General features: G+C 45.1%; 1 protein-coding gene across 4 annotated transcripts in view; it reads right to left on the reverse strand.

The window, feature by feature from the left end:
• Nucleotides 1-880: 880 nt before the first annotated feature.
• Nucleotides 881-17,589, reverse strand: part of LOC149341410 (steroid 17-alpha-hydroxylase/17,20 lyase-like) — a 29,704-nt gene continuing 12,995 nt past the window's right edge. For all 4 annotated transcript variants that reach the window (XM_089543509.1, XM_089543507.1, XM_089543508.1 and 1 more), the window contains 8 exons: nt 16,348-16,527; nt 13,018-13,111; nt 8,851-9,006; nt 7,988-8,193; nt 7,106-7,231; nt 5,295-5,399; nt 3,390-3,521; nt 881-2,918 (listed from right to left, as the gene is read on the reverse strand). In XM_089543509.1, coding sequence (XP_089399635.1) covers nt 2,566-2,918; nt 3,390-3,521; nt 5,295-5,399; nt 7,106-7,231; nt 7,988-8,193; nt 8,851-9,006; nt 13,018-13,111; nt 16,348-16,527 — 1,352 coding nt within the window. In that variant the 3' untranslated portion in view covers nt 881-2,565. The remainder of the gene's footprint in view (nt 2,919-3,389; nt 3,522-5,294; nt 5,400-7,105; nt 7,232-7,987; nt 8,194-8,850; nt 9,007-13,017; nt 13,112-16,347; nt 16,528-17,589) is intronic.

The raw sequence follows: 17,589 nt of genomic DNA on the forward strand, positions 1-17,589 counted from the left end.
ACTTTTGTGACGCAGCATTTGCGTCGTTCTACTATGTAGCTCATTGGTGGCATCGCGTTGCCCCTTTTGACGCTGGTGCAAGAAAAATGGCTGCCCTTCCGCTTCGAGTGAACGAAATCGCGCGGAGACGAAAGTTTTCAACCACACTCTCATCAGAACAAAGTAGTACAAATCATTGTTTGGAAAGCAAGAGTGACATTGTTTCAAGCAAAGACTGCGGTAACAGTGACTGCTGATGGAGCGGTGCTTTTAAATGAGCCCATAGGTGGCTCCGAATTGATGTGTCTCTTGGCCTGGTAGCATCACCACCTTTCCAGTTGCTTCAGGCGGCAGGGGTAAGGAAAACAGCCGGTGTCAAAGGTGCTGTGGAGTGGTGTAGCACCTTCGTTCTCCACACGTGATGACCATAAAGGTCATTGCAAACCATTACATACATATTTACAATGACCGCAAAGATAAAAAAATAGCTGTTTTGTGTCCTATGAGCGAGACATGTCTTACCTCCGCCGATTTGTGGCTTGTGTTAGAGAGGGTGTTTTAGAAGGTGTTTTATACGTTTAGTCCATTCCTCGCAGGAACATATTCCGCCGTTGGCTACTGCCTTATGCAAAAGCCAGCGTAGCCCCGCCGAAATAACATGCACACAGTTTTTTCACCAGAGTGGCTGATCTCGATCAGCATGAAATGAATTCTAGGATAGATCAGAAGTGATCCCTGGCCGCTATATAAAATCAAGCTACCCTCGAAATGTGGGAGCGCAACGCTCATCGTCACTCCTGCTATCAGCAATGCTTCATTGGTAAGATGTGCGGCGCGCGCCGTGTTGTCCACTGCTCAAGTTCCAGCAGTCAGAATAACTTGGCACCCAGTGAAACAGAACTGTTGCGTACTGTTGTGTACACAACAGTACACACCACTGTTTACTGTTGTGTACATCCTGAATTTTATTTATTACACCTGCGTACAGGAACAAAAGCCGAACCGGATAACTGCCAAGTCTAACGAAGGGTTCCGTTAGGAACCTGGCTTTAGCTAACGGGTCTGTTTTTGCCACAAATACAAAAAAAAAATTGGCACGTTCAGCAGCTCTGCCTCTAGAAACGAATGAGTTAGGAGAACATGCACAGAAAAATAAGCAAAAAAAAAAAAGAGAGTGACAAAGAACGAGAAGTCTTAAAGCGCTGACAATAAATATAAAAACATTTCGGTGTTTCAAGCCAGAAAATCATAAAATCTTGTTCGCAAAGAGAAAAAAAGTGTTGCTTTTAAATAATTTGATCGGTCACCACCAGATGCCGAGATCAGCGAGTATTACATAGGATTACATGACGGAGTTGTTATGCAATGTCTTGCCACCCCAAATAAGTTCTATTCTTCTGGCTTATTTCCAAGGTGAAGGCTAAAAAGCTCACTCTCGGAAAAAAACCGTCACACAATATGAGAGAAGAGCGACTTGTTTTCACAAAGTACAACCACCTCTACAGTAGCCTTCATAAACTAGCCGCATGTTTGGGCAGAGAATCCGCTAACGTTTCCGTTGCAGCAATCAAAAGCACATTGTTAAACGTATTTGAAGCAGAAAAGGTTTAGAGATTCGTCACAACTATTACTGCCGATTTCTTTACACCCCGTGTTCACTCCACTTCCTCTACGCACATTTTATACATTTTCAAGTGAGTTCCTTAGCACTTTGCAGCTTACAAATTCGGTCGCACTTGAGAAATTCATCATGCCTTCTTGCTCACTTCTGTCATGTATGCAAGATCTCTTTAAGTAACAGCACGCGTGGAGCACAAAATGCCGCGTTTTGTTACTTGATTTGCAGGTGTCAGTTTCTTTGCCACTTCTCGAGTTGAAATTAACTGACAATTTACAAACGCCGAAAGCGAATGGTATTGATGTCACAAAGGCTCAAGTGAGGAACTTGTATTCGAGAGAGCTGTGCACTATCTCGCATGTAATCTATCAACGAACACACTCTAACGTTCATGTGGAGTACAATCATGCGACTGAAATAAATACGCCTTGAATAAAAATGAAAAAAGGTCGTGCACTGCAACAGTCGTACGCTGTCACTGTTTCTTAACGCTTCTTAGTTTGAAGCCACCGATGCATTTTGGCAAAATGCGTGGCAGCAGTTTGAATACGAGTGTAGCGTGGCGGGGTCTACTTTTGATGCAGCAGGTATTGAAAGAGTACAGAAAACAGCACAAGAAAGGACGACGCCCTCAGTGACCGCTGACGTACCGCTCAGTAAGCTATTTGCGTGGGTTCATTCCGCAGTGAGAGAAGTAGGAGCAAGAGAAACATGAGAAGAAAAAGAGAAACAGGAAAGAAGAAAAGCAGGAACTTCGATACCGAGCTGTCTGGCTTCTTAAGCTTGCTAGAGAAACCGTCAACATGACGCAGGTGCTAACCTGCAGGCGTGTGTCGTGCTAGTATTTGCGCTGCTTTCTGGTTTCTTTCGAAGTCTGCGGGCAACGTTTTTTTCGCATCTCTGCGCTGCGATCCATGACATGTTTACAATGAAAATATAGCACGCATCACAGTCCCACTCCAGGTCTTTCAGAGTCGCCTGGTCAGTACAAGGTTTCGCTGAGCTGGAATCAAGAATACTGACGATCCGATGCTACTCATGTCCAAACCTGAGGTGCCCTCAGGTGCGCTGAAGCTCAGTCTCTGCATAAGTCGCACAAGGATGTAGAACATGTCCACGTGCGCCAGTTTCTCCCCGGGGCATGCCCGTGGACCGAGACCAAAGGAGAGCAGTGGCCCAACATCCTGACGCAGCTTTCCTGTTGCGCGATCCATGAATCGATCTGGCCGGAACTCTTCTGGATCATCCCACAGGCTAGGGTCGTGGTTGACGGCGTAGATGTTGAATAAGACGCTCGAGCCTTTGGGTATGGCCGCTGTGCCTGCAAACAGTAACCATATAGTATAGAACCATCATATATGAATGCACAGCTTGCTTCTCATGCGTCTTCAACTAAGCCTTGCCAGCTCGGTACCTCTTGCCATCGCTCTCTAAAAGTACATCATTGGCGCAAGCAACTCTCAAAGGAACACTTTGTGAAGGCCTATTGGACAGCAGCTTTCTATCTTTGTGGCGGTATGGCATTGCAGGAGTAACGTCCAGAGTTAAATATATTTGGCGCACACTTGTGTTAGGTGCGAAAAACATTGCACTCAGTTTTTGTTTCCTTCCTCAGATCCGATGGACACATTTTCCTGTTCCATTGATCATGTGCCCACCGCTTCTCCAAAAATTTTCACTCAGTGGTCAAGAAAAACCTTCGGTACATTTGCTTCATGCGCATTTGAAACTCCTGTTTCTCTTTTGCACACACTTTCACACACAATAGATGACAAAACGCTAAAATGCTTACCGACTTTCGTGTCCACGCGCGCTCCATGTGGCATGCAAAGCGGTGCAAAAGGATGACATCGAAGCGTCTCTAGTAGACAGGCCACAGTGAAGGGAAGCTTCTCGCGGTCTTCGAAGACAGGCGGCGTGCTACCTAAAAGGATTAGCATTAAGAGAATTAACAACAATGAGCTCTCCAAAAAAGTGCAGATAGGTAATTATTTACAATACTGCTAACCCTAAGGCAGCGGCAGTGGCAGGGTGCAAATACGTCCGTAAACATAAATTAACAGTAAATTAGTAAATATCAGTTTACGAATAAAAAAAACAGCGTTTCAGAAGGACACTATGCTTCAAATATTAAACACTCGAATAGAAATACAATGCATTTAAATGCAGTAGACGACAAGGAACAGAGTTCAGACTAAGTTTAATCAACGTCTTAAATTTATCCACGCCAACCAATTCAACCCATATACTTTTCAAGACCGTTCCACTCGACTACGGAGCATGGAAAGTGTGAATATTTGAAAATCGCATATTAATAAAAAATGCGCCTAAAATAATAGAAATAACACAGGCAATGAAATAAGAATACCAGGATGAAGTGACCTTTTAATTTCGCTTATAATTACTTGTCATTTAAACTCTCGCTAAAGACGCCACCACGCATACATGACCACCGCATGCATTCCTATCTTTGGAAGATCCCTGATAAAAATCTAATCCCTGCCTCTGTGAGTGCAATAGATATGCTGCTCACAAACCCGACACACTGTGAATGTGAAATACCTCACCGATTTTCCTGCTGCATTTTTGATTTTATGCATATAATATGTCGCTTGAGAAAGCCAGCATCATGACTAGGGCAAATTAAATATGGTGGTTGAGCCTGGTATGAAGCTACTTCACGGAGCGATGACTGCAGCTTAGCGAGGGACTCCAAGCAAGATGACAAGAAAGAAAGCGCCCTGCCTGCTCAAACAAGGCGTCTGTTCTCGCCGTCCAAAATGCAATAAAATTGTGCGTCAGTGGAGGACAAGTGTTAAGGTAAAGACTGAAAACGTAGTTACCGTAAAGAAGCTCAAGCTCACACATTACAACGCGAGTTAAAAAAAAAAACGAATATTCCGTGTAGAGAGTTTGGTTTGGTTTATGGGGTTTAACGTCCCAAAGCGACTAAGGCTATGAGAGACGGCGTAGTGGAGGGCTCCGGAAATTTCGACCACCTGGGGTTTTAAATTTCCGGAGCCCTTCACTACGGCGTCTCTCATAGCCTCAGTCGTGCAGATGATTTATTCGTTTCTAAATATGTGTTTCTTCATACACCAGGTGCACTGTAATCGTAACCGAAACTAACTGATGGTTCTTAACCCTCACCCGAGGCGAAATCCTGCGCTGCGACAAGACGCCGCCATGCGTGAAGCCGCGTGCGAACGTGATAGACTTCGCGGCCAAACCGAGCACCGGCTTCAGCTTCTCGCTGAATTATTCCGGTCCAGCCACAAGCCTCATCATCACAATTTATTTAAAATTTTACGTAAAAAGATAATGATACGTAATTTGCAATCATGGCTCCCAGATGGTCCATTCTTGACTCGTTGATGCCTAGCATGTCCAACTTTTGTGGAAAAAAATTTTGAAAATAAGAAATTGTAAATTAATTCTATACAATATTCATGGTAATGGTCTATTCTACCGATATATAGCAAAATCTCTCTTCTGCAAGCCTGCCGACGGGAGATCTGTGGATATATTGATTGTTATAAAGAAGGCTTACAGTATATGAAAGAATTCCGCTCATAAACTTCTTCCCGTTCAAAAATGCTTTTGTCCAGAATTGTTGGGTGAGTTACCGACGGTAATACATGGGAGACAGAATATTTTGAACAATGTATTTTTGACGAAAATACAAGTTGCTTCTTACCAATGTTGTCGTCGATCTCTTTTTGAATCTTGTCTTGAATTGTCGGATGTTTGGTTAGTCTGAGAAGGATCCAAAGAAGGGCGGAGGCTGAAGTGTCCGTCGCCCCTGCAAAAAGAAACGGAACGGAATGCCAGTTATTTTCAAAGCAAGAATCATTCTTGCAAAGGCTGTCGGGCATATGTACTTGGTTGCAAAAATTACTCTGGGAGGCGAAAGCTTACGACAGTATTTAGTGAGAAAAGTTGCGTGTCACTTCGTCTCTTACTTATGTCTTCATACGTAAAATCCAAAGTTCACCGAAAGCGCACCTTATGTTGTTTGAACTAGGAGCGAAGAAGGACTACACATATTCCATCGTGTGCATTCCTATCGGAGAAGGGGGGAGTCGTGAGCCGCCCGCAGCTGGAAAGCTTCATGACGGAAAATTTCACTCTTACTCAACAACCTCCAGCCGGAAAAATCAGACACAGTCCGCGCACTGCTCTACAGTATTTTGGTTACGCAATTCACTGACAGCTATATTGAGGGCCACTAAGTGCGTGAGACAGTGTCAGCGACGCACAAAAACCAACTGGCGAAGTAGAAATGTTGATTTTGCTGTTATGACCTCCAAAAATGTTTTTTTTTCTTTTTTTTTGCAGCTTTAGAGGCACAAGAAAAAAATTCGTCGAGCCCCTTTTTTTGAGCGACAGCTTGAAGTGAATCTCCTCGTGCTCATTGTTTGAGTTTTTTGTGGTTACTTTCTTTTTACCGTGTGCGTTGTGAACCGTAAACTGTGGAGGTGTCGCCTGAATGCCGGTGTGGGAAAGATTTGTGAAAGGCAGCTGTACATTCTCATCTTGTGACAGTCCAGTGCGAAATAGATTGAGCAAACGCGGGTAAAAAAATGTTCTGTGGCGGTCCTGTCCATTCCCTTTCATTGTCATCCTTAGATCGCACTTTCGTTCACAGCGAAACTCAGTCAGCTTTTTAACCTGAGCGAAGCATCCTGGGGACGAATTTCGTAACGACTCTTATTAGGCAGAATTTTTTTTTGCCTTTCTAACATTTCTCAGTTGTGATTTTCGACGTCATGACACAAGTGACGCCAGGGGACTAGACCAATTAGAAGGACGCCAAAGAAGTTTATTATCTTGGAACACGAAGGCATTGCTAATGTCCTGCTTTCGTTCAGTGTCCAGCATTCAGATTTCAGTGTCAGCTCTTGATCAGTACCTTAGTACCTTGCATTCTATGTCAGCGCTCTAGCGCTGCTCTGAATTCAGCGCCAGCTCTGGATCGTGTCCTCACCGTCAGCTCCTGTTCAGTGCCTTTAATATAAGCGCTTTTTCGCTGCGCTCAGTATCAGCTCTTTTTTAATTCCCCAGTGTCTCCATCGTCTCCATTTCGTCTCCATCGAAATTCGAGCTCCGCGGCCTGAATAGAACCCGCGCCTTTCGGGCCAGGAGCCGAGCCCCACAGCCTCTTAGCCACCACGGCGGCAGAACTTGTTAAGTGTCTGTAGTGTGAGCTCTTGTTCCGTGTCCTCGTCTGCGTCAGTTTTGTTTCGTGTTGTCTGTGTCAGCTGTTGAATGTTCTGCATCAGCTCTTTCTGAGTGTGCCGTGTAAGCTCTTGCTTGGTGTCGTCAGTGACAAAGTCCTCATCACATACTCGGAAACAACGCTTTTCTCATTACTTAGAGGTCTGCATTCGGAAATTGTCTCTCGCGGACTGTTTACATCGAGCCACCTGTTCGCGAGCTGACGCAGCCTTTAATAAAGAATGCAGGGTAAATCAAAAGGCGAAGTAACGTGAGTCAGATGCAGCTCACCTCCAAAAAGGTTCATTACAACCTGAGCCATGTTGCCCTTGGTCAGGTATTCGGCATCGCCTTTTCCGTCCCGGACGGCTTCTTCCCTTGCGACCAGCAGGGCGTGAACAATAGTTTCCACTCGGCCTGAAATGGAAGGGTTCAGATTAATTTTTGATCATTTGGGTTTCTTTAACGTGCGTCGTAATCTCGGTACATGACTAGCGATATGTGGCGGTATGCTGCGTTTAACTTCTCAAAGGAGGACGAGAGCTATGGGAGACGGAGTGGATTGACATTGGATCTGGACCAAAGCCAATCACTTAGGGTTCTTTAAAGTATGCTGACACCGCATAGCAGCACACGAGCATCTGTGCATTTCGGCTTCCGTCGAAATGCAGCCATCTCGGCCGAAACCGAATCCAGTCATCACTGCCGCCGAAACACCGTGACGGGAACCTTTAAATTTATTTTAATCCTACTCAAACATTTATGCACTAATCTATCTCACCGCACCAGTCATTCCCTACATGTTGCCCGGCCGCCATCTCATACTGCCACCTTTTCTGCTTTATTTTTCCTTCGAGCAGCAATGGACTGGAACGGCCTACCCCGTGATATCGTCAACACCGCTTCATCCTCTACTTTTCAAGAACATGTAACCGATCAACTTCAGTACTAAATAATATTCGCTGTTTTGTTTGCTCATTTCATTAAAATCCAACCCCTTATGTAATACCCCCGATACAAGGGGGCCTTTAAGGAAAATAAACTGAACTGAACTAAAAACCTGCGAAACATTTTCCTCAGCAGTTCGGAGCAAAGCTGTAGCTCAGTTTAAACAATAAAAGAGCCTCTTATGTGCTCCACAATCTTGTGCAGTGCAGATGGTATCGCGGACACCTGGTGTATAGCACTCTTCTGCCTGGTTGAACAGTCGGTGAACTATTTCTCGGAACTCGGTGTACAAAGCCTCAATTTTCTTCTCTCTTTCTCGGTACAAGAATCCCAGCAGGGTCGCGATGTCGCTCGGCAGACCGTCGGGGGACACCTCGTAATATTCGTGGTCTATCTCCTCCAAGCGCCGGATCTCGTAGCCTTCGTTCGACCTGAGCAAGAAATTTGGTTGCAGTTAATTTTCAGTAGTGGCTGTGCCACGATGATGTGTGTTTCAGTCGCAGATTTATCATACGGACATAAAGCCGAAGATTCCTTTTGGGTAGCAATTGGTGTGACACCAGTAATTACTAATATTCCTCACGGTGACAAAAGTACAGCCAGTTTAATTACTTACTCTGCGGAAGATGAAAACAATTTGAATGGAAAAGCGCTAGCAGGTAGAACATTGCGAGTACTGCAATATAGCAATGCGCAACTTTTCGAATATGCAATTTTTCCTTTCCATCTATGACGCTTCACCAAGAATGCACTGAAAGAAGCGGAATTCTTGCCTTCATTTTCTGCAGGACCATAGTAAAAACTGCTGTATGGCGTTTGGCACAGCCAAATGCTATTTATTACCCTTGAGAAAAATCATGTAATGCTCATAGAAAATCATCACGCCAAGATAATCTTTTTTTTTTGCCAAGCGTGACAAACTAGGGCGCACTGTAGTGAACTCTTGATGGCTCGACGTTCGGCTGTAGGGAATGATTTATGAATGAAAGAGCTGAGCTAGGACCTGTTTAAACATTCTCAGAAGCAACGTCAGTAGTTTACCTCCCACAGGTCGCACAAAATCTGGAACTAAGAGGCAGTTTGCATACCTTATGCCGAACATCATTGCTCCATTGAGGTCGTACATCATAGAGAAGATCATCTTCTTAGAGTCGACAAGCTGCGGCCCTAGTTTCAAAGATTCCACGCTGGTATCAACAACTTCAGTGCACAAGCGCTCCAAGGACTTGGAAATGGCGAACTTCCTATAGCAGATTCAAAGAACGCGGCATCAGCCCAAAGCTCTATGCAGGTAAGTATATATAACCTGCCAACTACAAAGGGTTTTAGAAATATGATTTCAACATTCCCTGCAAAAATATTGCGGTGTTGTTTTGCCACATAACAAGCGCTCAATTTACTCGTGCGGATATGAAACAGTTAATACTTGTATCAGTGTGCGGTGGAGGTAAGTGTCAAAGACTTGGCTGTGCTGGCTGAGTTAACATGGCTCAGGCAAAAAACCTTCCACATTTTATTAACATAGAATAGTGTATACTGTAATTTGCTTCACGTGTGTTGTTTCGCGCATGGAACTCATATAAACGAGAGAACTCGGAAGCTAGGGAAAGTGCACCGAACACCCATAGAACACCCTTCCTTTTGTTGGACCATCCGAAATGAGAAGTAAAGGAAACGGAAGAAAGCTGGTCGCTTAAAATGGCAAATAAGCAGTTTTAGACTGTCGAGCTTAAAGGGCATTACTCGAGCAGGGAAGGTATTGTGGGCTCATACTTATGACCAGTTAAGTTTTGGCACTGACTACAATTCAATAAAGATTCAAATGATGTAAAGGTCATGAATTAGTTTGACCCCCATCCCTCACAGAATTCTGCCGGAGTTCCTTCCATCTCTTAAACTGCCTTAGAACACAATCAACTCAGCCGAATGAACTTGCGCCTCTTAGCATATATTCGCCCGCGTTCTCAATACTCTCGTTTCGGGGTCAGTTGAACTACCAGGGTCTGCAAGTGCTCGGTTATGCTGATAAAGCATATTAAGTGCACTGCGTACGTCTGCCATATAGAAACTTAGTGACGACTGAAATGACAATTCAATGCAACCTTTAATGACGTCTCCCAAGTTTGTAACAGTACATAAATCACAGCCGGTTTAAAGCTGACGAACCAATGCAAGCCTCCGCACACAAACGCCTCCTGCTTACTTTGTATCTCGATGCCCAACCATCAGCGAAGACAGAAAGGTTCTCGTTCTACAAGAGCAAACGTAGAAAATCCCGCATGGCGAAGACGGGAGAGACAGAAAAATCATCCAAATCTGGTGGACTTCCTTACATATGGACAAAAAGAATAAACGAAGAGAGGATGAAGGGGGATGAAGGCAACGGGTAGTGACTCTGCAACGCTCATCGTGGCTTCAGATGGCTGCGTACGTCTTTCCACTCAAGTACTGTTACGTACTTCTTGAGGCTTTCTGTGTGATGGCATTTTCCAAGGAGTTTAAATTCAGTGACAGTCAAACAGGGCAATAACTGAAGCTCTCAGATACTGTGGCTGCGTTTCAACATTTTAAGGCGAAAGCCTTTATTGGCTCATACTGTCGTCCGTTAGCAGAGAGTGTCACCTCTTTGGACGCGTTTAACTCGTTTTAACTCTGGAACTAATAAGTTAGGAGAAAACAAATGGTTGCTTCAGACAGATGAACCTAGGAGTCAAGTTTGATGACTCGATTAATTAGTTAATTAATTATAGGCAAAAATGTCGAAATTGCGTCGAAATAGCGCGGACGTCGATATAGCCACGGGAACGGTGTGACGTCACATCCACCGAAAGTCGTCACGGCATAGTGAGTGAGTGAGTGAAAACTTTATTGTATCTTTCAAGGGATTCGCGGTTGTGAAGTCTCCGTCGTCTTCCCTGGCGCTGGCGACTTGAGGCTTCTCGTCAGCAAGGGTGGGCCCCTATTCCAAGGCTCCACTGAGTCGTGCTGCATCAGTCGCGTGCTGCACTAAGGCCCTTTGGGTCGCGAGCTCGCCGCTGGTGAGCCGACTCTCCCATTGCTCCGCACTCGGGTGTTCGTGTTGGTGGAATGCTTTGTTGCGTTCGCATTCCCACGTGATATGATAGAGTGTAGGTGTGGCATCGCACCAAGGGCAGGTGGCTCTGTATTGTGTCGGGAACATCTTATTAAGTATGTGTAGGTTAAGAAAGGTGTTGGTCTGTAATCTGCGCCAGCCGGTCGCTTCCTCCTTTGTTAGGGCTTTGTGTGGTGGTGGATATCTAATTCTAGCTCCCCTATGCAAGTGCAAGGTCTCTGCGTATCCCCCCTCGCAAGCCTGTAGGCGGAGCTCCGGAGCATTTGACTGCCCTGCTCGGAATGCGTTACCTCGAGCTAGGCTGTCTGCCCTTTCGTTCCCCACTATGCCCGCGTGGCACGGGATCCAGATTAGGTTATGCCTGGGTTTCTCCTCGGCGGAGGTTACCCCGCTGAGTATTTTAAGGGCTGTTCTGCTGATCCTGCCCCTCGTGTAGTTACTACACGTCTCCTTCGAGTCCGTCAGTATGCTGAGAGATCGGCCCGTTCTGTAGCCTTCTGCTGCCGCCAGCGCAACGGCAATCTCTTCGGCCTCCGCTGTGCCGGCGACCTTTGCCGTGGCACACGTGATCATGTTTCCTTCCTTGTTTACCACTACCGTCGCGGCTGCGCGTTCTCCCTCGCGCGGATATACGGCAGCGTCTGTGTATACGGTGTTGTCTAACTGGGCTAGCGTTCTCTCCACGTACTCGGCCCTCGCTTTTCGTCTGTTTTCGCGAAGATTGAGGTCCACGTCACGGCATAGTGAAAATTGTCACAGAATGGTCGGAAAAACGCCGGATTTGTGTCGAATTAGATAGAATTATGTGTAATTAAGTGTAATTAACACTTTAGATTCCCGAAAGATGTATAATTTGGATATCGATATAGCTACGGGAACGGCATAGTGAAAATTGTCACAGAATGGTCGGAAAAACGCCGGATTTGCGTCGAATTAGATAGAAATATGTGTAATTAAGTGTAATTAACACTTTAGATTCCCGAAAGATGTATAATTTGGATATCGATATAGCCACGGGAACGGTGTGACGTCACATCCACCAGGAGTCGTCACGGCATAGTGTCCTCGGCTTTCGCCTCTCAACACTTTAGTTGCCAAAGTGTCCTCGCCATTTTAAACGGTCTTGGGGGTAACAGATGTCCTGGATCTATATGCGTGACCAGCTCCTCGCTTACCATTGTTCGCCTGCCTTCTGCAGCAGGCCATGTGCAAAGCCAAGATGCACGCAGCTGATGGCGTATACTACCGCGGACAAAAGTAACTGACCCATCCCCCCTTTAAGTATGATGCCGCACTGTATGATGGCTCCACCTCACGATGTCCTCTTAGTGTCGATACCGGCGCTCAGTTCGGAACTTCGAAGGGGGGGCAGTTATTTTTCTTCCCGATAGTACAGTAGGCAGCCAAAGAGTGGATCCTCTAAAGGAGAAATGTAGCGCTACTCGTCTAAGCCCAATTTATCTGCCATTTCTCTTCTACTCAAATTATAAATTGTCCTGTTTAACGTCCGACGCAACACAGGGGCTGCGAGAGAATCTGTGAAAGAGGGCTCTGGATTAATTTAGGCCTCTGGGGCTCTTTAATGTGCGGTGACGTCGCGCGGCACACGGTTGTTTTCGTATTTCGTAAAGGACGCGGCTGGGATTGAACCAGCGACTTTGGGATCAGCAGCCGTGCGCTAAAGCCACTCAGCCATCGCGGCGGGTTCCTTGCACTCAGATGAGTGGACTAAACGGTTTGTTAAATTCGGATAAACCAATGAATTCCTATTAGATTATCATTCAAGAACTATCAGCACTAAATAACAAGCCGTGCTTGGCCTCTAAACCCAATACTATATCAGAAAAAGCAGCGTAAGGAACAGGACTCCTCATGTACATGAAAGTGCATTTAGTACGCTACAGACACCTTAAAAGGGCATTATGTTCTAACCAAATGAATACAAGAACCAAAGCTATGCGAGAATTATGAGACAAAGGGAAATGGACGGCTGCGTACAAATTTCAACGCACCTGTGGCTCAACGAACATCAATCAATATCAAAGTGCAGGATTACCCCAAACGAGAATCGAGCCAGAGATCACGTGTTTAGCTGCAGAAAACAATAGTTGCTCAGCTACCGCGTCGAGTCGAAGGTCGACTTCCGTTGAGGGTCACTCACCGAACAGCCAGGGCAGCGGCTTTCTTAAGTGCCCTGAAATATGGAGTATAGTTTTCGAACATAATGTCATGATTTCCTCGATTTTGTATGTCACCTAGAAAAGCAAACAAGCACGATGAATGGATGACACACTATACGACAAGAAATCGGCTCGCGATGATTTTACTTCGAACCCGACTTTCTCTGCATCTAAAGATTCAAACTTTCTTAAAACCGCGGATGGTCATGTTTATTTCCTCCTTTTTCAATCTATCGCCTTTGTGTATGTGAGGTCGATGATTCTAATAACTAAAAAATACTAATAACCCTGGTTTTCAGATGCTATTTCTCAACATCATTATCATGATTCTGAAGTTTGTTTTGCATGACGAAAATGAGGCTAATAGAAGGTGCCGTGGTCTTGGGCGTACATCGCACATAATTAAAGCACACTTTGCATCTCAAGTACTGGTTTAACTGCGGCGACTCTGGTACATACACTGCCCCAATTATGTATGTACTGTTCAGGCGCACGGTCAGATGCGCTACCACTGTCCCGGGCACTCGCGTGTTGGACCCACATACGCAAACCCTTACAGTGCATGGCGTATACCTACATTTTTTTCTTATCTTTTTTTCACATCCTTCATTCTTTCCTATTCGGCACTGTTCAGGTGTCTGGCGATAGGGAGGTAGCTAGCTTCCTGTCCTTAATTCCTATTCTAACCTCTAACACATTCGATCCCGGATATATCTAACTCCAAAGGGATCGCGAAATAGTTCGATATATATCGATAATTCGATGCGTAAAATAGAGCAATATATTAATTTATCGAAACCTATTGTCAAAAATATGGTCCACTAAAGCTGGAGACGACGGAATACTGGCAGCCAAACAGCACAGGGAATAGGCCCAATGTTACAAATGGATGGTTTGACTTTGGTCCTTCGCAGGACCGACCTCTGCCAATACACTCGTATTTCCGATATTGGGCCGATCACCTGTGCTGCTTGGGAGAGTGCCGATCGCTGGATGTCGCCAGGCATAGCGTATTTCGCACCGAAGCAGCAGTGGGCATCATCATCATCAGCAGCCTGACTACGCCCACTGCAGGGCAAAGGCCACTCCCATGTCTCTCCAATCAATCCTGTCCCTCGCCAGTTGCGGCCACCGTGTCCCCGCAAACTTCTTAATCTCATCCGCCCACCTTATTTTTCTGCCTTCCCCTGCTACGTTTGCTTTCTCTTGGAATCCACTCCGTTACCCTTAAGGACCAGCGGTTATCCTGTCTTCGAATTAAATTCCCTGCCCAAGCCCACTTCTTCCTCTTGATTTCCACTAAGATGTCATTAACCCGCGTTTCTTTATTTATTATTTATTTATTTGTAACATTCTTTCAGACACAGGCGGTCTAGGATGACAGAGCAAAAGGCAGATGTTCTCTGCCTGACGAGGGCCCTGTCACCCTTACAGTGCATAGAAAAGTACAAATGATTACAGCATTATACAAGTGCTAATGTAACAACATTAAAATAAATAACATCCAATAAAAAGTTTAGTTGGTTATCAAAACATATATGCTTAAAGCTTTGAGGTGGACAGTATGTAGGTTCTGAAGGCATTTTTGAAGGTTTTGAGTGCTCTACATTGCTGTGATATATCAAGAAAAGGTGGATGTGTATACATAAAATTAGGGATTAAATGCGACATTGTTTGTGTACCATAGCTCGTTCTTATGGCGGGTAATCTAAAGAAATTCTTTCGAATGTTATACCGAGTTGTACTGGGCTGGCGCAAGTTAGTTAGCACTGAAGGATTTGTCATGATTTCGTTCCTGATATGGGTAGCAAGTTTCAGCTCATATAACTGATTTATTTTTAGGGCGTTATGTTTTAGGAACACCGGGGCCGTGTGTTCCAGCCGCTCAAGGTTTTCGATTGCGTTTGTTCTCTCACCCACTCCGCCCTCTTCCGATCTCTTAACCTTACACCTATCATTTTTCTTTCCATAGCTCGTTGCGTTATCCTTAACTCAAGCTGAACCCTCTTTGTTAGCCTCCACGTTTCTGCCCCATAGGTGAGTACCGGTAAGATACAGCTGTTGTATACTTTTCTCTTGAGGGATATTGGTAAACTGCCATTCATGATCTGAGAGAACCTGCCATATGCGCTCCACCCCATTCTTATTCTTCCAGTTATTTCCCTCTCATGATCCGGATCGGCTGTCACGTCTCTGACGCCTCCTTTCTTGTGAATTAAGATAATGTTATCGTTTTTCCAAGCTCTAGGTACGCTCGAGGTCACAAGACATTGCGTATACAGGGTGGCTAGTTTTTCGAGCACTACCTCTCCTCCAGCCTTCAACAAATCTGCTGTCATCTGATCCTCACTTGCTGCTTTCCCCTTTTGCATTGCTCCTAAGGCTTCCTTTACTTCCTCCTTCGTTACTGCGCGGTATGTCCCATTGCTGTGCTCTTACTGCCTCTCCCAGTAATATTCTGATTGCAATCGCTACTGTACAGATTTGTGTAAAAATCTTCGGCTACTTTAACTATCTTATCCATATTGCTAATGACATTGCCCCCTTTGTCTCTTATCGCATACATCTGGTTTTTACCTATGCCTAGTCTTCCCTTCACTGCTTTTAGGCTACCTCCGCAGTGGGCGTTGTTTTGGAACTAGGTAACACCTATCATAAGAGGTCTGATGTTGCTAATAGTACAGCATAAAGCGAAAAATGTCGCTAAAATTAGGCTACCTTTGATTTCAGAGGCGCCTTACGCAGCGAAGCGAGCGAAGTAGACCGGCCGAGACCCGCCGCTAACCTAGGTAACTTTGCCGCATGGCAAGCAGTTCAACGAGCGTCTGCTTTCCTGCGTGACCGCAGTCACGTTGCAAAGTTCATTCTTCGGGTCACACGGTTTTAAAGCGTCTTCGCGTAGCTAGCATAGCAATAAGGGGCCTAAGGCTGCTCAGCTGAGACTGCTAGAGTGCGTACTATGCCCTGCTGCGCCCCTGAAAAGTGGTCGCTGAAGCGCTGTTAGAAGCTCGACTTATAGGGGCGCGCTGCACTGTTCGATATATCGAGTGTTCCGCTGAATGAGAGTTCGATAAAGATGAACAGTAGTTCTATATTTTTGGACCGTATTTTCACGGTAATCATATGACTGTTCAATATAAACACTCATTCGAAATACTTGGGATGGACTACATCTCCTGGAGACAAGCACACACACCAGTGCAAACGTGCCGATACGCTCTTTTGAGCAGGTCAGAGTATTCGCACACTCGCACCTGCAGACATAAATAAATATAAATATATAAATATGAAGTAAATATCTTTGTACTCACGCATATTAGTTAGCGTGCGCTCAGAGAGCTGGCGTTTCCTGTCGAGAAGAGTTTCGTGGATAATTGCGGGGCTGTTTAGGAGCACAATTGGTTTGTGCGCTATCCACAAGGTGAAGGTGTCGCCGTAAGTCTTAGACCACTCGGCTGCCCGGCAGTGTAACCTTTCGACTTTCCGCAGAGCTGCAAGAGCCAGATGGAACTTTTAGAGTTTACTCAACGCCAAAGAACATTAAACAAAGTTTATGAATTTTACATGCCAAAGCTACCCACCGAGGTAGTAGACAGACTGCAGTTGAGGGCTCCGGATTAATTTCGATTCCTCGGGAGTTCTCGCAAGTGCGCTGAAAGCGCTGAAATACTAATTCGTACCCGATCATGTGCGCATTCAGCATCCATCGAAATGCTTCCGCAGCGAAAAAGGGATCGAACACATGTTGATGCGTTCAGTCAGAAAGCTGCAGCTGCTGGACCATTATGACGAGTGAGACTGTGTATATTTGACAACCTGCCGTAATATGGGTTTGAACTGCCTTGAAGCGTAGTATTAATGGGACGTTGACCCATGCGTACACCGCTGTGGAGGTACACGATTTTATTTATTTTTATTTATTTTATTCAATACTGCCAGCCTCCATTTGGTGGCCAAGGCAGGAGTGGTACAAGGATACATCGTACATCGCGACAAAACAAAGCAAGTAAAAATGCGAATAAAGAAGCAAAAGCTAACACACAGGGTTTTATAGAAAGACAAAGAGCAAGGTTAAATGCACTCGGTTACCCAAACATACAAAAGAAAGCAAACAAAAGAGCATGAATGAATACACTGCGCTTAAAATGACGATATGACAGCAGATAAAAAAGACTTCTGATCTGTCAAACGGACCACGTCACACGGAAGCCCGTTCCATTCCAATATCGTTCTTGGAAAGAAAGAAAACTGATACGCTTTCGTTCGGCACCGTGGCACCATGATTGTCGAATTGTGTTTATTGCGCGTTGGTCGTGAAGTGTTGTATGCCATGTAGGTCTCAAAATGAATGTTTGTTAAGTTATTAACAATCCCATGCAACATTTTTAGACGGTGCAACTTGCGACGAGATTGAAGTGTCTGCAGTTCAGATTGCCTCAATAGATTAGTAACCAACCAATACATGCCAAGGTCCAATAAAGCGGTTATGAAACGGTGTATAACGAACACATCATGAGACAGCGTCTGTGTCTCGTCTTCCCTTTCGCCGTCCT

This window comes from Amblyomma mixtum, chromosome 5 (genome assembly GCF_055824585.1).
Source record: "Amblyomma mixtum isolate Tamu chromosome 5, ASM5582458v1, whole genome shotgun sequence".
NCBI classification, from domain to species: Eukaryota; Metazoa; Arthropoda; class Arachnida; order Ixodida; family Ixodidae; genus Amblyomma; species Amblyomma mixtum.